General features: G+C 37.6%; 1 protein-coding gene across 1 annotated transcript in view; it reads left to right on the top strand.

Moving 5' to 3' along the window:
* Window positions 1–22,645, top strand: part of LOC127447753 (prostaglandin F2 receptor negative regulator-like) — a 51,481-nt gene extending 28,836 nt beyond the window's left edge. The window contains exons 5-9 of the mRNA XM_051709798.1: window positions 584–1,006; window positions 2,096–2,500; window positions 3,926–4,033; window positions 17,638–17,949; window positions 21,170–22,645. Coding sequence (XP_051565758.1) covers window positions 584–1,006; window positions 2,096–2,500; window positions 3,926–4,033; window positions 17,638–17,949; window positions 21,170–21,348 — 1,427 coding nt within the window. The 3' untranslated portion in view covers window positions 21,349–22,645. The remainder of the gene's footprint in view (window positions 1–583; window positions 1,007–2,095; window positions 2,501–3,925; window positions 4,034–17,637; window positions 17,950–21,169) is intronic.
* The last annotated feature ends 3,692 nt before the right edge of the window (window positions 22,646–26,337 follow it).

The following is a 26,337-nucleotide window of genomic DNA, read 5'->3' as shown; positions in this document are numbered from 1 at the left end:
ATATATATATATATACACAGACAGACACACACACACACAAAATCCTTCATCTGGTAAATACATAAGCTATAAGAAGCTTAATTTGGTAAATACTTATAAATATAGAGCATTTCAATGGTGCACAGTCTCTGTCATCAAGTCTCTGGTGAATTTCTGGCATGTTTATAGCTTAAAGTCCTGTATTATGCGCCAAATAAAAAACATTCTGGTTAATATTGGGATTTTGGTTGAACAATAAACTGCATCTAGGATTTTATTCATTTTGGAGTCTTGTAGCCTCTGTGTCTCTGCCTGTCATAGTAAGGAAAGGCAAAAAAATATTTTTAACATCCTATAATGATTATCGATTTTAAAAACTATTGTCCGATTAATCGGCTATTGCATTTTCACCACCTTACTTATTGGTATTGGCAAAATCGTGTATCGGATGACCTCTACCTCTGGCTTTTACTTGTGCTTAAAAGGTGCCTATCTTAAAAATTGTGCAAACATTAGCTGTAGATGTAGGGACATGGCTTTGCTGACTTGCTTAAAAATGTCTTTGTATGACTGATTTCCCATCTGTTCCCTTCTTTGCAAACAGAGCCACAGTTTAAGGTGACCCTAGAAGCACCTCTGACCCCTCAGTTCACCAGTGACCCCACTGAGCTACGCTGTCAGGTGACCGACCTCCTCCACCTCCAAGATGGCCATCTGGGCGTGTCCTGGTCTTTCTCCATTAACACACCTGGAGATGCGTCTAAGAAGAAGAGTACGATAGCTTCCCTGAATGAGCATGGAGCTCTGATTACAGGCAGTGAGTACCAGCAGAGGCTGGAGAGAGGAGAAATAGTAGTGACCAGAAGAGAACCCAACATCTTCACTCTGCGAGTGCTTCAGACTCGAGACACAGACATGGGCTCTTATTTTTGCACCGTGACTGCATGGACTCCTGCCCGGCAAGGAGGATGGGAAAAAGTGACGGATGTCCAGTCAACTCCTGTGATTGTTCAGTGGTCACCAAAGAGTAAGCACTATATTTGGGGTCTTTGATCTTTATGAAGCGTTCTTCCGAATGCATGTTTGGGGCCTCCAGCCACTTCATAACTTTTCCATTGACTGTTTTTTAAGATTTGTGCTCATTGTAGCATTCTGACATTCATATTTTACATAATTTGCTAAGTGCTCCCTGTGACTGTGACAGTTGTACTACTTGGAGCAATGCATTAAAAGGCACACATCAAAGCAAATGAAGTTTGAAAGTCCTTAATGTCTCTGAATAAGGGATTAGAGTAAATGGTTTAAATTGTGGCTGTAATGGTGTTTTTTTCTCTGAAGACAGCTTTATTTTCACAATGACCTCTTCTACACCCTTGATTCACTTGTGGCTTTACTCTTAAGGATTGTATTTGTTAGTGGTAGTGTTCTTATTTTTTCACCATTTCTGGCTGGGAGTCTGTGGCAGCCCATAGAACAATTTGGTAAAAAGTTGTAAAATTTGGCACACTTTTCAGGAAGATTCTGAACATTCCTGGTGGCAATTTGTAGGCCACTGTCTCAAACCCTTTAGCTGCACCAACAGCTCAAAGTTGCACTAATAGTTACTGTGTAACTTTTGAACTGTGTGCTTTAGAAACAAAATGTAGTCTTTCTGACTATATTTTCTGTCTTTTGTCCAAACTTTTTGTCAGAAGACCCTTAGACAGCATCAAAAAAATGACTGAAGAAATTAATTATTTTTGATCCCGTTCTCTAATAAATCTCAAAGTTGTTGGCCAACAGTGAGCTTGTACATTTGCAAAGCTTTGTGAAATTGAAACAAAAAAATCGGTCTTCACCAAGATGTTGTCAGAGGATCTTCAGGCCAAGCCGCACAAAACTGACCAAAGGGATTTTTTATTTTTGACCCCGTTCTTCAATAAATATATATAAAAAAAAAAAAAACATTACTGGAACATGATGGGGGCTCTAACTTTGAAATGCTGCTTATTGATTAGTGCATGCTGTATTTTAAGTATATTTTTGCATGGATATACAATGTTAAGAAAAGTTATTTTATTCTTCTCAGACTGTATCTTTCCAAAGATTATGCAATGTCTTTATCTTGTTTTTGCAGTGCCGGTTTTGCATGTAGTAGCCCATCGCGTGAGAGAAGCTTCCACTGGTGGATCCACATTTGAGATGAGCTGCCAGGTGACTGGTCAGAGCCTGCAGAGTCCTGGTTACTCTGTTCTCATCCGCTTTGAGAAGATATTGGGAGGAAAGTCACGCAAAGTTTTATCACTCAGCCCGGACTCAGTCCTGCAGCTAGAGGAGTGGAGCGAGCCGAGCCGGATTGACAGTGTTGTTCTGGAGAAGACAGGGCAGCTTGAGTACCGCTTCCGTTTGTATGGGGCGATGGTCTCGGATCGTGGGTTCTATTATTGCGATGTAACAGCCTGGACTCGTGACAAGAGCCAAGACTGGATCAAAGCCGTCAGTGCAGAATCCAACAAGATCGAGATCGCTTTTGCAGACACAGGTATTATCATGCTAACTAGACTGGGCTCATAATGCAGTAAGCTTTATTACCCAAATGGGTGATGCAGAATTGCCTGTAGGCATGTTTATAGCTGAGATCATTTTACCCACTCACACACCCTAATTCAGTAATTCCCTCTTTCTTTGCTTCTAGATGACTAGACCTCTATAGTCTCTCCCCAGGGCAGATTCCTGCTGCCCACAAAGTCTCTTTCATTCTCACTTTCTCTTCATCTTGCAACACAAGCACCATATTGAACATTTTCATACTCATATTTCTTCTCCTATTCTGCTTTCATTTCCTCCTCAGCTGGTAGATAGCAAGATGCAAGCTGACCGTCATGTCAATTTCATTTACCTAAAACCTAAGCTTGTCTAAAACATTAACAGCAAGCACTGGTATTTTCTTTCAGGAAATACAAATCTATTTTTTCCTGCCCTCTCTGTTTCTCCGTCTCACTCCCTCTTGTTGAATGAATTAAAATGAAACTAAAAAAGCTTTGTTTTTCTCTTAATTTGAAGCTACAGATTTCAAAGTAGCCTTTACATTCAGTTAAGCACCAGAGGACTTAATTGCTTAGTAGTCCACAAGCTCTCTTATAAAGACCCCATTTACACCTGGAATTAAAAATCCTCTCGGTTGATGAGATCACATGTGGTATCACATTAAAGCACAACAAAGTCAGAAAAGACAAAGAAAGCGTGAAAAATGGACAACTGTTTCTCCCAGATGCAACTGAAATTTAATCCAAGCACAAAAGCAACATTTTGAACAGAATTATCCATTATTTTAGTGGATTAGTTGCATTATCCTGAGCTGCAGATGTTCGTGCTTCTCATAAGTGTCCGTGCATGTTGATTTCAGACACACTAAAGAAGATCCGTGAAGTTCTCATGCTTGTGTATGTATCCACTTTTTTTCTATTTCTGATCGGACGGTTGTTTCCTTTTAAACCGCTCGTAACCAGCAAAGTTTAAACTCTTGTTTTAGCGTAGCGGTTGATTGACAGGCAAGTGCAGGTGGTGCTTCGCTGCTGCCGGGACACGTACAGGACGGATTAGCATTTACATCTCAGATGTGATGTGGTCACATGTGTTTTTGACCACATTCGTATGTGGTTTTTGTGATCTAATCACAAAACGTTTTAGACCCTGTTTACACATGTATTTAGCATTGACCTCATGTGAGCTGATCACCAAAAACACATCTTAATACCAGGTGGAAACAGGGTCAAAGAGACTTTCTTGAGTGGATTTAAGAAACTCCAGAGAAAATGGAATGAAAAGACAATGATGATAAACTCTGGTCAACCCCTTCTGTACTAGTGGCCATACTGGCAGGTATTCTGGCATGGAGGTAGGATTAGGAGTACAGTAAGTGTGCTGTGACTTTAAAACTGTAAATGTGTGTCCTTCCCCTCTGCAGGTCCATTATTCAACATATCCATTCGTTCGGATGCCAACAAGGTGTTACCTGGAGAGACAGTCAAAATGAAGTGCATCATGTCCACGCTGGGCACCACTCCGAGCACCGGCAAGTACTGTTTAACCTGTGTAACCCTCAAATCACTATTTAACATGCCCAGGTCACATTTCACCCCAAAATGATGAAGCAAATTAAGCTTATTTTAGAACCATTAAGGCCTTTCTTTGTAATTCCCATTATTTTGGTCATACAGGGTTTCTCAGGATATTCTCATTACTGTAATAGTTTTTTAAGCTGTAAAACATTTTTAATTAGCATAAAAAAGGCAATTTAATTTAAAAACAAATTACCACAGTGATATATAAATACTTTTAATAACATACTATTTAAATAACATATTGACACAATCTTAATGGTCCTAAAAATAGGTTTCATTTTTCTTTTAAGCAAAATATGATTTCTTATTTCTTTCTATTGGGGTGATAAATGTCCTGGATATGTTGTTGACTGGTTTCTTAGTCAGTGTTGGGTAAGTTACTCACAAAAAGCAATCCGATACAGATTACTAATTACGTCAATATAAAGTAATCAGATTACTTTACTGATTACTCTCCAGAAAGTAATCATATTACAATTACTTCCATAAAATGTAATCAGATTACTTTACTGATTACTCTCTCACAAAAGTAATCACATTACTAATTACTTCCATAAAATGTAATCAGATTACTTTTGATTACTCTCTCACAAAAGTAATCACCTTACTAATTACTTTTAAGAGACTATCAAACATATTTCACAAAATTTACTTTTTTCTCTCAACAAATTCAAAATAATGTCTATATGGATAAGGCCTTATAGATGTCACAAACACAAAAAGACAATACAGTATGACCATAATTCTAGTTTTAAATGTATTCTACATAACTATTTAGAATGTGTAACGCAAGCAATGTACTTAAAAGTGATTCACTTTATTCAAAGTCAGTAACCATACTTCTACTTTGTAATCAGTTGACAGTCAACACTACTGGAAATTCACTCTTAAATATCCCAACTCATTTCACATATGACTCATAATGTTACCCAGACTTTGATGTATAAAAGAACATCATCTCAAAAGTAACAGAACTGAGAAAAACTGAGTCTTTTATTTATTTGAAGATTGTTTGTTCCCCACACGTATCTTTTTCATGAATCATTTTTAGTCTCTGTTCTTTCACTCATGCCCAGTTTCTTGCCTTAATCCACTCCCACTTTATAAGAACTGAATGACATGTTTTGTCATGTTTTATTACTGTACACTTAATATCCATTAACATATATCTTTCTGATTAAGACACCTGTTTTCAGCTTATTCTTCAGCACAAAAGCCCTCTCCCCACCTTTCTTTAGATGCCACATGCTTTTGTTGTAGTTTGGTTTTTTGTGGTTTTTCACAGACAATATTGTAAGGTAATACCTCCAGGTGGAAATTATTACCTCAACTTTACCCCCTGAGTCACATCCTTCCTTTCAGTGTCAAAGCATCCTTTCCTATTTAGTTCTAAGGCTATTGCTTAATTGTTACTCAAACTGTATGCAGTTATGTGAGGCAGGATTTTAAGTGTTCCAATATATCTATGTGTGTTCATGCCATTTTTTTGTGTAATATGCATCCGGTAGGTCATCAACGGTCTGACTCATGCTGACTGAGACTAACTACCTAATCATTGTTCCCACTTGTTTTTGTTAGCAATGTGCAAATTAAAATCGATTAGTATTTAAGTACAGAAACTAAAACCTTATTAGAAGAGATTATATTTTATATTTAACTGTATGCTGTTATTTTTCCAATGGAACACGAATAGGCAATTTTTGAACAGTGTTAAATTAGCTGTTGTCTATACAATAGTTCATAGTGACCATGGCGGCCAAGCTCCAAAAGGACAGAATAACACCATAAAGGTACCATAAATGTAGTCTGTATGACTCATGTGCTATGTTAAAAGTCCATATTATAGCCTTATGTGAGGAACAGATCCAAATTCAAGTCATTATTCGCAAAATAAAAAATAATCTTCCCCTCTGCCGCATGTCTCAATTCTCAGTTCCACATACTGAACCTGGCATGGCATATCGACATAGATTTCATAGCTTCAGCAGAGGGGAAGGTGATCTTAAATTTCACACAAAGCTCTGCAATGGCTTCAGAAGAGATAAATTATAGCGCACAACTCACGTGGACTATGGTGGCTTTGTTTGTTTGTTTGTTTGTTTTGTCCTTTTTGGTGCTTCACAGATGCATCCACTACAAACTGTTGAATGAAAAACAGCTCAGTGGAAATTCACCTTTTGTGTTCCATGGGGAAAAACAGAATACAGGATTGGAACAACAGGAGACGGAGTAAATAATTATAGATTTTTGTTTTTGTTTTTAGGTTCAAATGTTTCTTAACAGGGATGCATTTAAGATGTAGATTTGTTGAATTGTTCTATAGAAAGCATAAATGTGATTCTCTTGCTGTGGATTAGTCAGACATGTAGGTGAATGCTTTATTTACCCGGATGTCCATGATCCATGATCTTGTTTAGTTGAGGAACATGCAGAACTGCAGGTCTGCTGCTGGCATCATTGTTTGCTTTGCTTGTGATTGTATCAGTCATAAATGTTGCACTGTTGTGGTTGAATGTTGGGTAATACTCAGCACAAGAGCTAGAATGTTCTTTCATCGTCAGTCTGTAGCCACAGGCGGGCACACACACACGCTGTAGTCATAAATGCATGTCAGCACAATGATCACACTTCTCTTGTCAAGTTGTAGAGAAATGAGAGATGTTTGTGCTGCTTTTTATTGTTTGGATTCTGAAAGGTTTATCACCCTGAAGGAAAAGAGGTTTCTATTTCTATTGTGCTGAACGTGTCACCCTCAGCGAGACTAGTATAGCAGTTTACTGTATGTCTCTGAGGATTTGTGGATTAAAATAGTTACTCAAAAAGATAAATTCTATCGGTATTTACTCTTATGTTGTTTCAAAAACCTGTATGCTGTTGTTTTTTTTCCTGTGGAACACAAAATGAGTTATTTTGAAGAATCTTTACACACCTCTTTTCCAAAGGTCCAATAAGGACCCCACCAAAAAACATAAAAGTAATCCTTATGCCTTGTGTGCTATATTCCTAGTGTTCTGAAGCCATACGATAGCTTTGTATGAGAAACATATAGACAATTCAATTAAACTGTCTCTCTGCCGAAGCTCTGAAATATTGTCCGTGTTCGCATTCAGGTTTAAAATGGGTGCAGCATTTTGTTGCACCAGGTGTGATGTAATTGACCCCAAAACGCCATTGGTTCATGCATGTTTCATAACAGTTGGCAACACACCACTTCAAATAGGCTATGTGAAATAAGAATGTGATTTGAGAGCCGCAGCACAACAAGTTTATGTGAATAACAATATAAATTTTGGTCTGTTCCTCACACAATTATTATAATTATTATATGGCTTCAGAAGACCTGGAATATAGCGCACACGTCATATAGGCTTTTTAAATGTTGCTCATTTCTTTTTTGCGAGGTTCCCATGATCATGGAAAACCTGGAAATATCAGGGAATTTTAAAATGTGTGTTTTCCAGGCCTGTAAAAGTCCTCGAAATTGACCAAATCTCAGAAGTCATGGAAAATTCTATTGTGAACAGTAAGTGTGTGTATATATATATATATTTTATAGTTTTTCACTGCTGTTGAATATTTCGTGAGATAGATATTGATCACATATAAATTGTTCTTACAAGCCATAGTGATGTCCGATTTGTCAGTGAATTGTCCTTTTGAAACACTTCTGTTCAATTAATTCGTTGTAACACTTCACAAATTGGTCTCAATAATTCATTTGAAAATCTTTCTGAATCAAAATGTTTTTTAAAAACTTGTATCCATTAATCACTAATGCCTGGAAAGGTCAAGGAAAAGTCATAGAAATTAATTGATCAAAAAGTGTGGGAACTCTGCTTTTGGATCTTGACAGCCGGGCTCACAATGAATGTTGTGTGTAAAAGAGCAGTATGAAGATAGAACAAAAGTTCGCCACAGAAAAAAACAACAGCAGATGGGATTGGAACAAGACAGGGCTGAGTAAATAACAACAGAATTTTCGTATTTAAATGAACTGTTTATCTCATTAAAAAGTTTTATTTGTAATTAAATTCATGAATTTTAATGACTTCACTTTGCTTATTCATCCCCAAACTGACTAATGTGCTCAAGTAATGTAGCCAAGAACGAGTGCTTCAGCTGAAAGATAACAGGAGGCTGGGAGATGAAAGCACCCCTGAGTACTGTCAGAATTCAAGGCTGAAAGTCAAAGTTAGTCCACGAGTTCTGAGAGCATTTCTCATTTTGTTCTGTGCTAGATCACAAGAGAAAGAACATTACTGTTTCGAGGCTAATTTTGGCCTAGTTGTTATTCACAGTGGTTGAGAATAAGGACAGTGTGGCTCCCCAAGGCTCCAAATGATCTCAGGTTCAAAGCAAACCCCTGCCAAATACCTGTGCAGTTTAACAGCATCTAATTTACCAAGTCCTACATAAACCATTACCAAGGCTGGAGGCTGTGACGCAAACTGCTCTGCTTTGAAATAGCACAGTTCTTTGCATTGAATTAACTAGTTTTTTTTTTTTTTTTCCAGAAAGCTTTTGACGCTGGGTGGCCATCCTACAATAATGCAATACAATAATTAATTTCCTTGCACATTTATAATAATACCTCTCCATGTAAATTTTGCATTGGGTGTTAAATACTACCCTAATAGTATTTTTGTGTAATGCAGGGTTCCCACTAGAGGTATGATCCGAACTAAGGTTGTGGAAAAGGCTGATCGTTTTTTAAATCGATTTATAGAATGTGAAAAACATTTCTTAGTCTCTCCTTTCTATGATGGACACAGACACAGAGGTTACAAGAGTCCAAAATTAATGAAAATCCCAGATTCAACCAAAATCCCAATAATTATCAGAAAAAAAATGAAGATCTGGTGCATAATGTGGGACTTTTAACTCTAAACAAGACCAAAATGCACCAGGGCTCTTGTATTAAAATGACAGTGACTTGGCTCTGTTACAATGCTCTATATTTAAGTATTAACCAAATTAAGCTTTTAATAGTCTCTATATTCTACTGATGAAGGGCTTTGTAGGTATATATTTCACCAGATGAGGTTTAATGAGAAATAAGATTCATTATTATTCACAAGATATGCAGTTGGAGACACAATATATGAGCTGACAATGTATGTGGTATTTAGTCGCATTTTTCTTTGCATGCCCTCGCTTCAATTTAGAATACATGATTATCTTATCAAAATGCGTTAAAGTGAGGATATAAATATGGATGAATATTGTTAATGATGACAAGGTGTCAGTAATTGTATCTATTTCACCTCTATAGGCTGCTGTTATACTGCAGAACAAAATCTTTCTAACTGTAGAATCCTCCAGAGGAAGACAAAGAAATTATATATATATATATATATATATATATATATACACACACACACACACACATACACACACATACAGTGGTGTGAAAAAGTGTTTGCCCCTTCCTGATTTCTTATTTTTTTGCATGTTTGTTGCACTTAAATGTTTCAGATCATCAAACAAGTTTAAATATTAGTCAAAGATAACACAAGTAAACACAAAATGCAGTTTTTAAATGAAGGTTGTTATTATTAAGGGAAAACAAAATCCAAACCTACATGGCCCTGTGTGAAAAAGTGTTTGCCCCACCTGTTAAAACATAACTTATCTGTGGTTTATCACACCTGAGTTCAATTTCTCTAGCCACACCCAGGCGTGATTACCGCCACACCTGTTCTCAATCAAGAAATCACTTAAATAGGACCTGCCTGACAAAGTGAAGTAGACCAAAAGATCTTCAAAAGCTAGACATCATGCCAAGATCCAAAGAAATTCAGGAACAAATGAGAAAAAGTAATTGAGATCTATCAGTCTGGAAAGGTTATAAAGCCATTTCTAAAGCTTTGGGACTCCAGAGAACCACAGTGAGAGCCATTATCCACAAATGGCAAAAACATGGAACAGCGGTGAACCTTCCCAGGAGTGGCCGGCCGACCAAAATTACCCCAAGAGCGCAGCAACGACTCATCCAAGAGGTCACAAAAGACCCCACAACAACATCCAAAGAACTGCAGGCCTCACTTGCCTCAGTTAAGGTCAGTGTTCATGACTCCACCATAAGAAAGAGACTGGGCAAAAATGGCCCGCATGGCAGAGTTCCAAGACGAAAACCACTGCTGAGCAAAAAGAACATTAAGGCTAGTCTCATTTTTGCCAGAAAACATCTTGATGATCCCCAAGACTTTTGGGAAAATACTCTGTGGACTGACGAGACAAAAGTTGAACTTTTTGGAAGGTGTGTGTCCCATTACATCTGGCGTAAAAGTAACACCGCATTTCAGAAAAAGAACATCATACCAACAGTAAAATATGGTGGTGGTAGTGTGATGGTCTGGGGCTGTTTTGCTGCTTCAGGACCTGGAAGACTTGCTGTGATAAATGGAACCATGAATTCTGCTGTCTACCAAAAAATCCTGAAGGAGAATGTCCGGCCATCTGTTCGTGACCTCAAGCTGAAGCGAACTTGGGTTCTGCAGCAGGACAATGATCCAAAACACACCAGCAAGTCCACCTCTGAATGGCTGAAGAAAAACAAAATGAAGACTTTGGAGTGGCCTAGTCAAAGTCCTGACCTGAATCCTATTGAGATGCTGTGGCATGACCTTAAAAAGGCAGTTCATGCTCGAAAACCCTCCAATGTGGCTGAATTACAACAATTCTGCAAAGATGAATGGGCCAAAATTCCTCCAGCGCTGTAAAAGACTCATTGCAAGTTATCGCAAACGCTTGATTGCAGTTGTTGCTGCTAAGGGTGGCCCAACCAGTTATTAGGTTTAGGGGGCAATCACTTTTTCACACAGGGCCATGTAGGTTTGGATTTTGTTTTCCCTTAATAATAACAACCTTCATTTAAAAACTGCATTTTGTGTTTACTTGTGTTATCTTTGACTAATATTTAAACTTGTTTGATGAGCTGAAACATTTAAGTGTGACAAACATGCAAAAAAATAAGAAATCAGGAAGGGGCAAACACTTTTTCACACCACTGTATATACATACACACACATATAAAAGTCATGGAAATTCATTGGTTAAAAGTTGGAGCCTCTCTCTCTCTCTCTCTCTCTCTCTCTCTCTCTCTCTCTCTGTGTCTCTGTGTGTGCGTGCATGCGTGCGTGCGTGCGCGTGTGTGTGTGTGTGTTTAAGATTGCCATGTAGATATAGAAAAATTCTAGAGGCTGTAAAGTCCAGTCCTTAATCATTACAGACCGTGGAAGTGAAGAGAAGACAATTATCTATTGAATATGTGGAACAATCCACTCTGACATTGTGTGCCAGTCAGCCACCCTTAGGCCCCAGAACTGAAAGCTAGTTAGAACTTGTCCTTCCTCATTCACTGATGCTGGATCATATTAAAATAAATGATGCTGATCAGGAACCCCCCCCCCCCATGTCATCTTACAATGCCTAGTCAAGCCTGGCCTTAACTTTCTAACCAGCATCTTCATGGCTCGAGTGGCTCTGAATTGACCTGAACTCTGATAGAGTGGCTGGAGATTTGTTAGAGAATTAATTTGGTATATAATGAAGAGTAGGGCTGTATATATTCAGGACATATACATGGGGAAAAAATGGTTTTTTTGGTGCTACATGGATGAAATGAAGCAACATTGTGATTATTGTGTTGGTTTCAATACACTTTTTATTTGGACATTAAGGGTCTGTTCCAAAACTTAGTGAGCTGCATCGCTGTCTCCTGCCTACATAGGCAGCTGTCTTCTATGGCAGCATCCTTACTGAAATGATGCCTCGTAAGAGACCGATTTGGGACACTCTACATAGGCAGCAGCTCCGCACATCATTCATATAATACTCCTCACACGCAGCGTATGGGACACTCAACTCACAACTTATTTCAATACAGGTGATGCGAGGGAAATTACGCAATCCTCTAATGAGCCTAAATGCGTACAGCACACACACATTTTGGGTAAAATACCCAGTTTTGTATCATATTAAACTGTTATTTATCGATACATTTCAGTATTAAATGGATTAGAAGTATATTTATCATTAAAATTTCTCTCGCTTCGTCTGCCATCTTGGATTTATTTTTCTGCCGTGCTTATCATGGTGCATTCTGGGATTGCCTACCCGGAGGATACATACGACGCTTCCTTAAAATTTGTCCAAAACAAGATATCTTAAGAGGCAGCATAATTAAGATGCCTTCGCGTCGGAAACACCTATGATGTCTTAAAGTGCTGCCTCTGGAGGACTCGCAAGGTTTTGGAACAGACCTCAAGTTTCGTAAAGGCCGCATCATTAGAGTAGTTTCACATTCTCTCCTTATTTCACAACTTGAAAGTAATGAGTGTTTAAGGAGTAGTTCAACCAAAAATGAAAATTCTCTCATCATTTACTCACCCTCATGCCATCCTAGATGTGTATGACACAAACAATGATTTTTAGAAAAATATTTCAGCTCTGTAGGTCCATACAATGCAAGTGAATGGTGATCAGACCTTTGTAGCTCCAAAAATCGCATAAAGGCAGCATAAAAGTGTTCCATAAGACTCCATTGTTTAAATCCATATCTTCAGAAGCGATTATGATAGGTGTGGATGAAAAACAGAAGTCCTTTTTTTTTAAATCTATACTTTCACTTCCACATTCTGTTGTTGAAGTGACTTTCAATTTCACATTCAGCCACCTACTGGTCAGGGCTGGTCAAAGGTGGAAATTTATAGTAAAAAATGACATCAATATTTATCTGTTTCTCACCTACACTTATCATATTGCTTCTGAAGATATGGATTTAACCTCCAATAAGTCTTATGGATTACTTTTAATGCTGCCTTTCTGTCATTTTTGGACCTTCTGAGTTCTAGTCACCATTCACTTACATTGTATGCATCTACAGAGCTGATTTATTCTTCTAAAAATCTTCATTTATGTTCTGCATTAGAAAGAAAGTCATACACATCTGGAATGGCATGAGGGTGAGTAAATGATGAGAGAATTTTTATTTTTGGGTGAACTATCCCTTTAAGGCTGAAATGTTTTAATAGCGTCTGATAAGTTTAATTTCCTTGAATCAGTTCTAAATGTCAGTTTCAGTGAATCCACAATTAGTTATCACTCAAACATGAAATATTTTTTCATGTATTAAAATATTTTACTAAAAATATATATGAAGGTAAATATTGCTGTTCATTACTATAATTACTATAATTGGTGCGTTTAATGCATTGGTGTGTTTCCAAAAGATGTTTTGAGATATGGGCTACTTTAAATTTACATCAGGATCGCTGAATCAAGAGACACTCAGGATTTGACAAATTATGATATTTCACAGATTGATCAGCATTCTTATCGAGTCTGCTCTTATAAGACCCCGCAATTGCTGTTGGCATATTTGAACTTTTAACAAAGGAATCGCATTAACTCTGATCACAAACTGCTGTTTTTCATTTCCAAAGTGCAATCGCTGTGGCAGAAATGAGGCTAAATATGATCTGACAATGATCTTATACCACCATGTAAGATGTCAAAGGATGACCCAGACCCCTTCTCGGAACCTACTGGCTGTTTGTAAAGAGAGATGCAAAAAAATTAAATAAAATAAAATAAAATAAATATATATATATATATATATATGTGTATATATATATATATATATATATATGTGTATAATAATGCAATACTTCATAAATTACATCTTTGCATTTATTTTGAATGCACTTGTTAAATTGAAACTGGCTGTTATTACGTTTATTGAATATGATTATTGAAGTGAAATATAACTTACTGTATGTTGTTGACGTGCGTCATGACAATTTTGTAGCAAACAACGTGTGCTTTAACACCAGCTGTGTTTCTGCTGCAGAAACTGCTGCGTTCTATTCAGAAAATAAAGGTATAAAATGGTTATCAGGAGTGAGCTATTGATAAGTGTTACAAACTTGATCATCATGAAAACTTATTTACGTGATGCTGGTGTAATCTAATACAGTCCTGTAGAAATATTTCATGTATTTGTAAGCTAACAGCCAACACAATAAGTGCTGCTCATTTTTAATCATCAAAATGGAAGGGGAGGGGAGGACAACAGAGGACGGTTTGATCACTCAGTTTGACTTGATCACTCTTAATTTAGTTAGAAATAAGTAATTATGCTCAACCACTGAGTGGCGATATCTCTAGCCTGGTCTCATGAAATATACATGAGCATTGCAACATTTTTGTAAAACTGAAATAACGTGTTTCAGTACACGTTTGGTTACAGTTTTCAAGTGAAATGTCCAGCAGGGGGTGCCAAAACTGAGCGAAATGAGGTTGTTATCAGATGAGGTTTCGTGTGTCTTTGGCTGGTTTTGAACCACGGCCATCAAGCTTAAAGTTCAGCGCTCTATAAGCTGAGCTACCAAGCAAGCTATAGACATTGGAATAAGTTTTTATATGTAGGTGGGTCTGTAATACAAGTGTTAAAATGTTTTGTTTTTCAAATCATGCGTTAAAGTTGAAGTGTTTTTATATCATAACATAGCGGTGAAAAATACGTTTTTATAATCAGTCAAAATCAGCAATTCAAAAATTAAAACATCAAATAATGTGTTGTTGTAGAGCTTTCAATATAGGGTGAATTGAATTTTCATAACACTCCTTTTTGTTTTTATTGACTGATTCATGCCTGCGACCGAATCACAGCCGTGCTGATATAGGCCCATACAGCATGATTGCGAGTGTGATATTGCTTTTATACAACAGGATCAGGACCTGCCATTGCTAGTTCAAAAGATGTGAACAAGCCTCCATTACCAGTTTGAAAACGTCACTTTAGAACTAGTAATGATGGCTTGGGCCCAAGCTGTAGTGTAGTGTTGGTCAGCTTGCTGAAGGTAATGGGAATTGACCCTTCGCTAAGCTCCGCCCCCCTTGGTTACGGTTGCTCGCTCTGTCAAGCTCTGCAGAACTCCCCATTGGAAAGAATAGGCCTTGAACAACACGGTTTTTGGCACAGTATTCTCATAAACGGAATGGATAATATTTTAACGTGGTCTGGTGTGAAGAGTGACATAGTAATGCATATTTATCTGAAGTTTTTTTGTAAAAGAAATGGTTAAATTACACAGTAATTTGATTAAAAACTGTGGAGACTGTGAATCAAAATCAAGGCAAACGATTATTACAGTCACTTGAAAAGAGAAAAACTTAATTTAATAGTGATTCACACATCTAATAACATTAGCGTAAGTGAACAGAGCTGTTTATAACATCTCATAACACTAATTTTGACACTGTAAACTGTTTATTTACTATCGCTTTTACTGTGGCTTGAAATAATACATTAATTAACGTTCAGTTATTAGCTTTAATTTAACTTTGAGCAGATGTAGGTGTCGTTGCAGATGTTTTATGTTCATTTGACAATGAGGGCTGACACAGTTTAATCCATAACATGCTCTTCTCCAGATTTATTTAAAGATTATTTATTTTTATTTTTTTAAAGAAGGAAAAACACTGAGGGTATCCTCTCTGGGTAACTCGTGTCACTATTACAAATGACCTGGCAACAACGCGTTTGTAAATAGTAAATATTTCTCAGGTCAGTCAGAGCGCTCATGGTACGTACAGTGCGTACGGCGTACAGCTGCAGGCGCCACTGTGTGTGTGTGTGTGTGTATGTGTGTGTGTGTGTATGTGTGTGTGTGTATATATATATATATATATATATATATATATATATATATATATATATATATATATATATATAATATACACACACACACACACAGTTGAAGTCAGTTTACATACACTTAGGTTTAAGTCATTAAAACTCATTTTTTAACCACTCCACAGATTTAATATTAGCAAACTAGTTTTGGCAAGTCATTTAGGACATCTACTTTGTGCATGACACACAATTTTTCCAACAATTTTTTACAGACAGATTGTTTCACTTTTAATTGACTATATCACAATTCCAGTGAGTCAGAAGTTTACATACACTAAGTTAACTGTGCCTTTAAACAGCTTGGAAAATTCCATAAAATGATGTCAAGCCTTTAGACAATTAGCCAATTAGCTTCTGATAGGAGGTGTACTGAATTGGAGGTGTACCTGTGGCTGTATTTTAAGGCCTACCTTCAAACTCAGTGCCTCTTTGCTTGACATCATGGGAGAATCAAAAGAAATCAGCCAAGACCTTAGAAAAACAAATTGTGGACTTCTACAAGTCTGGTTCATCCGTGGGAGCAATTTCCAAACGCCTGAAGGTACCACGTTCATCTGTACAAACAATAGTACACAAGTATAAACACCATGGGACCATGTAGCCATCATACCGCTCAGGAAGGAGATGCATTCTGTCTCCTAGAGATGAATGTAGTTTGGTGCGAAAAGTGCAAATTAATCCCGGAACAACAGCAAAGGACCTTGTGAAGATGCTAGAGGAAACAGATACACAAGTATCTATATCCACAGTAAAATGAGTCCTTTATCGACATAACCTGAAAGGCTGCTCAGCAGGGAAGATGCCACTGCTCCAAAAGCATCATAAAAAAAGCCAGATTACAGTTTGCAAGTGCACATGGGACATTAAGGACAACAAAGTCAAGGTATTGGAGTGGCCATCACAAAGCCGATAGAAAATTCGTGGGAAGAACTGAAAAAACATGTGCGAGCAAGGAGGCCTACAAACCTGAGTTCTGTCCGGAGGAATGGGCCAAAGTTCCAACAACTTATTGTGAGAAGCTTGTGGAAGGCTACCCAAAATGTTTGACCCAAGTTAAACAATTTAAAGGCAATGCTACCAAACACTAGCAAAGTGTATGTAAACTTCTGACCCACTGGGAATGTGATGAAAGTAATAAAAGCTGAAATAAATAATTCTCTCTACCATTATTCTGAAATTTTACATTCTTAAAATAAATAGTGATCCTAACTGACTTAAGTCAGGGAATGTTTTCTATGATTACAGGAATTGTGAAAAACTGAGTTTAAATGTATTTGGCTAAGGTGTATGTAAACTTCTGACTTCAACTGTATATATACACCGATCAGCCGCAACATTAAAACCACCTGCCTAATATTGTGTAGGTCCCCCTTGTGCCAGCAAAACAGCGCCAACCCGCATCTCAGAATAGCATTCTGAGATGATATTCTTCTCACCACAGTTGTACAGATTGGTTATCCGAGTTACCGTAGACTTTGTCAGTTCGAACCAGTCTGGTCATTCTCTGTTGACCTCTCTCATCAACAAGGCATTTCCGTCCACAGAACTGTTGCTCACTGGATGTTTTTTGTTCTTGGCACCATTCGGAGTAAATTCTAGAGACTGTTGTGCATGAAAAACCCAGGAGATCAGCAGTTACAGAAATATTCATTATGATACATATGAAAACTATGTATTCAGTCATGACATACAACTGGGAAAGTTATGGAAAAATAATAGAATTAATTGATCAAAAAGGGTTGGGATACCTGTACTTGAAACAATATGCTCTGACAAATCATGCACGATAACATTAGGAAATTAAGTAAAATTACTTTAATTTGTTGTTTTTGTTGCACTCTGTCTTTTCCACAGGTGATGTGGCGTTTGACATACGCTGGTTCCAGCGTCCAGAGCGGGCTGTAGATAATGGAGGCATCACACCTTTCATCAGTATGGACCGCTGGGGTGTGGTGAAAAAGACTGGCTCAAATGACAGCACTCAGTGCAGTCTTGAGCGCACCGACCGGCAGACGTTTGTCCTCAGTGTGCACAAGACCCAACACGGGGATGTGGGAGAATACTACTGTACCGCCACACCTTGGCTCCTGTCCCCTTCTACCGGAGCCTGGACCAAGGGACAGGACCTCACCTCTGCTCCTGTGTTTCTCTTTGTCAATATAGAATGTAAGGATCTTCTCGCTGTGGTTACGGATGGGAATTATAAGGAACTTAATGATTCCATAAATGATTCCAGTTCCTTAAAGAAGTAGTTCACCTAAAATGTACTCGTATTCAACTCGTATTCAAATAGATCTAAACCTGTTTTCTGTTGTTTTGTTTCTATGAAACACGAGAAATTTTGAAGTATCTTCACACTACTCTTATTCATACAACAACAGTTTATAATGACCATGAGTGTCAAGCTCCAAAAAGGACAAAAATACAGTTAGGCTTCTTAAAAAAGAAACTAAAAAAATAAATAATAGTTAAAACATACATTTTCACATTCTGAATGTTGTTCTAAGCTTCTAAGCCAGTAGGATGACAAACTACAAGTGAGCATTTCCAGTATGTCTTGATTACATATATGGATACAGTATTTAATATATATATATATATATATATATAATTAATTGAATACTGAATCCATATAATTGGACATTCTGGGAAAATATAATCTGTAATAATTAAATCTATCAACTGGGAATCAACTACAACCTTTGGAATTAATTCCTTTGGGGAGTCATTTAAGTGAATCATGTAAATGAAAACGTTAAAATAAAATGTACTCTTATTTAGTGTTGGGACGTCCAATTCATATTAGTGAGTTGGTTTGCTCAGACGGTATGTACTATGTCACAAATGATTCACTTGAACACGCAGCCTTAAAGGGACTTTGCCTTTATTTACTAATATATATATTTATAGTACTGTGCAAAAGTCTTAGGCACATAAGATGTTTCAAAAAGCATTTGTCTAAAGATGGTTATTTATATCTTCAGCTTTAGTGTGTCAATAGGAAATATAAATGTTAGACTCCCAAACATTACTTTTGCAAATAGAAACAATTAGAATAGAAGAACAGGGAGCCCTGCAACAGATGTCATGGCCCCCACAAAGCCCCCCACTGAACATCGTGTCAGTCTGAGTTTACAAGAAGAGACAGAAGCAATTGAGACAGCCTAAATAGATAAACTGAAATAGACAGAAGAACTGTGGTGAATTCTCTAAGAAGCTTGGAACATCCTATCTGCCAACAACCAAGAAAAACTGTCCAGGTGTACCTAGGAGAACTGGTGCTGTTTTAAAGGCAAAGTTGGTCACACCGAATATTGATTTAGCTTTTTTATGTTTACTGGACTTTGTATGACAAAAGCAAAATATTTGGTTAATTGCTGCTGTTTATCACTGTATTTCGATTCAATGTAGTACACCAAATTTATTCTTAATATACACTAATAAAACTATTTGATGTTGTCACCCTAATTAAATACTATCAGGTCATATTAATTAATTCTTTAAAAAGTTTTGATTGCAAAATAAATTGAATAAAATAATTTGAATATTATATATCTGAAGATATTTTCTATTTTAAATTCAGTGTAATTAGGTACTTAGCTACACTAAAAGAGTAGCTTGACTATAGTTTAACTACTCTAAGTTATGAGTAGCTTGTAGCTTGGCAAGCAACAGTTCAAATTTGCTTCCTCAACACAAAAATACACAAAAGTACCATAAAAGTAGTCTGTGTGACTACTTCAAAAGTCTTCTGAAGCCATAAAATAGATTTGTGCGATGAACAGACCAAAATTTTGTGAAGAAGCAGACTGTTCATTGTGTCATGAACAGCCAACTGAAAACAGTGTACATGCTATCATGACAGTGGCAAAGTTTAAGGTGGCTCTGGTGTGAATATTGCATATTTCCTACAGTACTGTGCAAAAGTTTTAGGCACTTGTGAAAAATGTTGCATAGTGAGGATGTCTTCAAAAATAATGCCATAAATAGTTTTCATTTATCACTTAATGGCATACAAAGTCCAGTAAACATAAAAAAAGCTAAAACAAAATTTGGTGTGACCACCTTTGCCTTTAAAACAGCACCAATTCTCCTAGGTACACCTGGACACAGTTTTTCTTGGTTGTTGGCAGATAGGATGTTCCAAGCTTCTTGGAGAATTCACCACAATTCTTCTATCTATTTAGGCTGTCTCAATTGGTTCTGTCTCTTTATGTAATCTCAGACTGTTCAGAGTGTTCTTTGTGGGGGCCATGACATCTGTTGCAGTGCTCCCTGTTCTTCTATTCTAATCTGTTCTATTTACAAAAGTAATGTTTAGGAGTCTAACATTTATATTTCCTATTGACACACTAAAGCCGAAGATATAAATAACCATCTTAAGACAAATACTTTTGTGAAACATCTTATGTGCCTTAGACTTTTGCACAGTACTGTATATTACTGCCTTTGTCTGATGTTACAGAAAAAGTTAATGTCATGAAAATTTTTCAGTTCCATATTTGTAGAAAAAAATGGAATTGTGTCTGAGTAAGAGCCAGCTTTCGATTCCCATTCCAAGTCGTGTTGTGTCCGTTATAAAAGAGGCTCAAATTTAAAACGTATTTATACTTAACAAAAATCATAAATATGAAAACTAAAGACTAATTGCAATAAAAGCATTGTTTATTTGTGCAAGCTGTGTGCGCAGGGTTAGCATTCGATTCACTAAAGGAATTATGCAGATCAGGCAATGGCGCAAACATGCCGACAAAATCTGTGCTGAACGCAAATTGCACGTGCAATTCCAATCTTGCGTGCCAATTCTGTACACTACTGTATATAGCAGAGGATGCTGCAGACCACCATTATCTGATACACTCTACCAGAACTGTATAGCATCATTCCTCTACTGTGATCCAGACACCCGAATCATCTCTGTAACACCTAAAGTATGCTTGACTATACTGTGCATCTGGATATATGCCAGATTATCATTTTATTATTATTTGATGAATTACTACTGGTATGATCAATAGAAAATGAACACAAACATCCCTTTAAAATAATATGCAGTTTCCCAGCTACTTTCAGTTGGCGGTAATAGCGTGACATAAATTGCGGCAGGCAAATTTTGTGAGTGTATCGCAATCTATAATGACCCTAATTTACAATGACAATGACTTTTTTAAAATACTCAAGACGCAACACTTTTTTAGCACTGATTGTACCAGCTTAAACTAGAGCAAGATGCAGGTTTTTGCACTGAAATGCAATGCACAAAAGTGCCGCAACTTAAGCGAATTCGTCCTCTTGAGTTTTTCCTATATATGGTAAACTTATGAATGTTTGTGATTTGATATTTTCTCAGTAGCAATTTTCTTTATTTTGTTTGTGTTTTCTTCAGTGTGGGAATCGCTGAAGATGCCTGTGGGATATGGCGTAGTTGCTGCTGTGATCGCTGGGCTTCTCTCAGTGCTGCTAGGTCTCGCTGTTGCCCACTGCTGTTTCTCCAGGAACCCCATGCACACGCCCCGCCCCCGCAACCAAAAGCTTCCGAAGCTAATGGATCTGGAGATTGATTAAACCAGTCCACCTTCCCACGGCTGTGGCCCGACCTTGTGCTAAACCACTACAGCCGCCTTGTATTACGCCACTGGACAGGGTGTCCTGACATGGATATGCAAATTGCTTAAAAAGAGATGGAGAACCTGTTTGATCATCTGCATTAAGAGTATTGGGCCACACCATGTTCACACAAGGGAGTGATAGACTTATTATTCTCAGGAATTGTGCACTGTGGCCCAAGCAGCAATGTTACACTTTGCGCAATTGATAATTCTTAGTTTTTCATGGGAATCATGGGAAGGAGTCCAATAAAAGAGCCAAGAATCACAGAGTTGCTCTGCCCTACGATTCTGGCTGAAATTCTGTATCAAATTGTAGACTGACCTTTTAAACCGCTGTCATCTCCAGAGGCTTGATTTGTCATGTTGCCTTTGGATATACTCTGTGGCCCGCCCCTTCCTGCCTGTCAGAGTTATGTCCCCAACAGTTGGGGCCCCTGAAAGGGTTGACCTTCCCGGTCTAAGGGCAAAGGAGGAGAGATAAGTTGGCTGATGGTTGAGCGCACCAAGACTGACACTGCATTCTTGTGGGATCCAGAAGTGACCAATTAATGCACAGCACACTCAGACAAACCAAAAGACTGTCAATCTGTGGCTTGGCCTTAAGAGCCTTGCCTTAAAAAAAATGCTTGACTGGTTAGAGGCATTTCAACGGCCCTCATAACTGAGATCCACATTGTTGTTATTAACTCTTTCCTAACCTGTTCTTTCCTGCCCACAAACAATGAGAAACATGAATATCAGTTACTAACACGTTGTTGTTGTTTTTTTTTTTTTATAACAAAATGCACTCATTGCACCCTCACTTACAGGACTGACCCGCACTGACGTGGTTGCAGTAGATCCTTTTGTGCACATGCTCGCTTTAATCCACTATGTGGTGAGCCAAGTATTTTCAGAGAGGTGAAGCTGTTGGAATGCGCGCCACTGCACACAATGAAGTGGTTTCACTGTAGTATCTCAGAGTGAGAGTGCCATCCAGACCCACATTTATTGAGAAGTCATTAGAAGGGAAGTTTCCGCAGTTTTACTTTAATGTTGTTGCTTTATGATATATGTAAGTAGTCGTTTTTAAAAAAATTGGTCAGATTTTAAGTTCTGTAAATTTGTATGTGCTTTTTTCATCTGTTTTTTTTTTTTTTTTTTTTTTTTGGTCAGTGACAGACTCTCCAGCTCTCAAAAAAAAAAAAAAAAAAAAAAAAACATGAAAACCAATGTAAAATAATTATTTTAATAAAACTTTTTAAAATGCTTGAGTTGACTTGAGGCCTCTGTTTGTCCCACATTTCTGCAAAGCTCCTGGGAAATGCATCTGTATACTCTTTCAATTATTAATGAAGATTTATTTTAAATGCATGATATTGCAGTCTGTTGTATTTCTGTAACATTCCTTCCCTCTCATGGCTCTCCGTTTCAATTTTACTTTTCTTAATGTACTCTAGCTGTTCATCTGTCCAACAACCTTCTTTGTCATCCCTTTACTTTTAAATGAATGGTTCACCCAAAATAAATTCTGTCATTATTTACTCATCCTCATTTTGTTCTGAACCTGTAGGCTATGCTGTCCCCCCTCCCCCATGAAACACTTAAGGAGAATTTTTGAAGAATCTACAAACAGCTTTTTTCCATGCAATTACAGTTAATACTGACCATGGCTGTCAAAAAAAATAAAAATAAAAATAAAATAAAAAATAATATATATATATATATATATATATATATATATATAGGCTACTTTTGATAAGATGCACAGCATTCTACTAGCACTCATACGATTAATATATTTTGTCATTGTCATTTCCACAATTACTGTGAAATGAAACTTTAATATTTTTTTGTAGTATTTGAGAACTTCCATTTTCTCTTTGCCATTATTTTCACTTTAATTTTGAGAATATTCAGTAAGCTCAATTGTTGAAATCTGCACTCTACTAGGCCAGCATCTGCAAATATTCAACTTTTACTTTTCTATGCTCTACCTCTAAGCATTCATTTTCAACATGGGAATTTCCTTTCCCACTTTAGGAATGCTTATGAAGGTTCTCAGTCATCCATTGTCATTGTGGAACGCCATGCAGGCTTTATTTGTAGAGCATCTGACCTTGTTTAACCCATTTTAACTTGTTTAACCACTCAGTATGCAAATAAGCAGCCAAGACCTGCCTTGAGGGGTTTGACCTTCTGCACTGGCCTACAGTATGCTTATAAAGAGGTTGTGTTATTTTCCTGATGTGCAAGTCTGAGCATTCTTTGTTGCACTTAACTGTTTCACCTTGGTCCTTTATTTTGACTAGTTTCTGTATTGTTGTGCTGAAGGGATGCAGGTCTGCCAGAAAATTATGTTTGTTAAAGATCCAATCAGACACTCCAGTCATTTGTGATTATTTTGAGACTGTACTCGGTGCAATGCGAAAGGTTTCAAGAAACAAGCAATTCTGTCGACCCAAACGTGAAACTGTTGCATGATGTGATAATCACAGCCAATCAGAATATTGAAGTTTGATGTACTGTTATGAGGAGCGGGATTTTGAACCTGTAAGATTTCACAGTGGGTGGGGTTACCCAGCACGACACCTCAGAAATATACAATAAACTAAGCAATCTGTGGAATGACCCATGTTATGGCTGATTAGGACACAATGTGATTCATAGTTGCTTCGGTTCTGCTCTCCACCACTTTGTAGTGTTTTGGTTAAATTTTTTGTCTTTTTTTTTTTTTTTTTTTTTACTTTTTGCTTGATAAAAGTTTGTCTAGGTCCAGTTTAGGCACCTGTTGGCTTTCAGTGTTTTTTGAAAATAATGGACTTCCTTCACTTTATCGGTAATGTAGTGTTCTATAAAACCCTAGCTTATTTTCCAGGAGATAACGAGTCACAGACAGCAGGTGTTTGGGAGTTTTCTGTGGCTTTAGTGCATACTGCACAATCCATGAAGGCATTTTATTTACTTCGACATTTTTTATGTTAATTCACGGCCCACATATCTGAACTTCTTTCATGCTTAAGCATAACTTGCTGTAACACATATAGTGGAGTCTACTAGTGAAAATACTTGAATTGTCTTTTATAATTTAAAGTGTTTAATTACAAATTACACTATAATCATAATTTTAATTAAACATTTAACTGAAAAATTAATATGAATTTCATCTTAATATTTTGTAAGTCTTCCTTATGGACTCCACAAATTGTGCAAAACCATGTTATCCCAACATCATTTAATGGAAGCAATGAAATTAGAACTTTTATTCAAAGGAGTTAACTTAAACTTGATTTACAGTGCATCCAGAAAGTATTCACGGCGCTTCACTTTTTCCACATTTTATGTTACAGCCTTATTCCAAAATTGATTAAATTCATTATTTTTCTCAATTCTACAAACAGTACCCCATAATGACAACGTGAAAGAAGTGTGTTTGAAATCTTTGCAAATTTATTAAAAATAAAAGAATCACATGCACATAAGTATTCACAGCCTTTGCTCAATACTTTGTTGAAGCACCTTTGGCACCAATTACAGCCTCAAGTCTTTTTGAGTGTGATGCTACAAGCTTGGCACACCTATTTTTGGGCAGTTTCTCCCATTCTTCTTTGCAGGACCTCTCAAGCTCCATCAGGTTGGATGGGGAGCGTCGGTGCACAGCCATTTTCAGATCTCTCCAGAGATGTTCAATTGGGTTTAAGTCTGGGCTCTGGCTGGGCCACTCAAGGACTCCCGTAGCCACTCCTTTGTTATCTTGGGTGTGTGCTTAGGGTCATTGTCCTGTTGGAAGATGAACCTTCGCCCCAGTCTGAGGTGCAGAGCGCTCTGGAGCAGGTTTTCATCAAGGATGTCTCCGTACATTGCTGCATTCATCTTTCCCTTGATCCTGACTAGTCTCCCAGTTCCTGCCGCTGAAAAACATCCCACAGCATGATGCTGCCACCACCATGCTTCACTGTAGGGATGGTATTGGCCAGGTGATGAGCGGTGCCTGGTTTCCTCCAGACATGACGCTTGCCATTCAGGCCAAAGAGTTCAATCTTTGTTTCTCATGGTCTGAGAGTCCTTCAGGTGCCTTTTGGCAAACTCCAGGTGGGCTGTCATGTGCCTTTTACTGAGGAGTGGCTTCCGTCTGGCCACTCTACCATACAGGCCTGATTGGTGGAGTGCTGCAGAGATGGTTGTTCTTCTGGAAGGTTCTCCTCTCTCCACAGAGAAATGCTGGAGCTCTGTCAGAGTGACCATCGGGTTCTTGGTCACCTCCCTGACTAAGGCCCTTCTCCCCCGATCGCTCAGTTTGGCCAGGCTTCCAGCTCTAGGAAGAGTCCTGGTGGTTCCAAACTTCTTCCATTTACAGATGATGGAGGCCACTGTGCTCATTGGGACCTTCAATGCTGTAGAAATTTTTCTGTACCCTTCCCCGGATCTATGCCTCGATACAATCCTGTCTCGGAGGTCTACAGACAATTCCTTGGACTTCATGGCTTGGTTTGTGCTCTGACATGCACTGTTAACTGTGGGACCTTATATAGACAGGTGTGTGCCTTTCCAAATCATGTCCAATCAACTGAATTTATCACAGGTGGACTCCAATCAAGTTGTAGAAACATCTCAAGGATGATCAGTGGAAACAGGATGCACCTGAGCTCAATTTTGAGTGTCATGGCAAAGGCTGTGAATACTTATGTACATGTGATTTTTTTCGTTTTTTATTTTTAATAAATTTGCAAAGATTTCAAACAAACTTCTTTCACGTTGTCATTATGGGGTATTGTTTGTAGAATTTTGAGGAAAATAATGAATTTAATCCATTTTGGAATAAGGCTGTAACATAACAAAATGTGGAAAAAGTGAAGCGCTGTGAATACTTTCCGGATGCACTGTACATTGTATATTTTTGATTTACATTTACTCTTAATTTTACATCATAACATTCTTTGTTTATTTTTGGGTTTTAATGTAAAAA

This window comes from Myxocyprinus asiaticus, chromosome 11, assembly GCF_019703515.2.
Source record: "Myxocyprinus asiaticus isolate MX2 ecotype Aquarium Trade chromosome 11, UBuf_Myxa_2, whole genome shotgun sequence".
NCBI classification, from domain to species: Eukaryota; Metazoa; Chordata; class Actinopteri; order Cypriniformes; family Catostomidae; genus Myxocyprinus; species Myxocyprinus asiaticus.
Note: the sequence above shows the minus strand (reverse complement) of the source record. Positions and strands in the feature narration are given on the sequence as shown.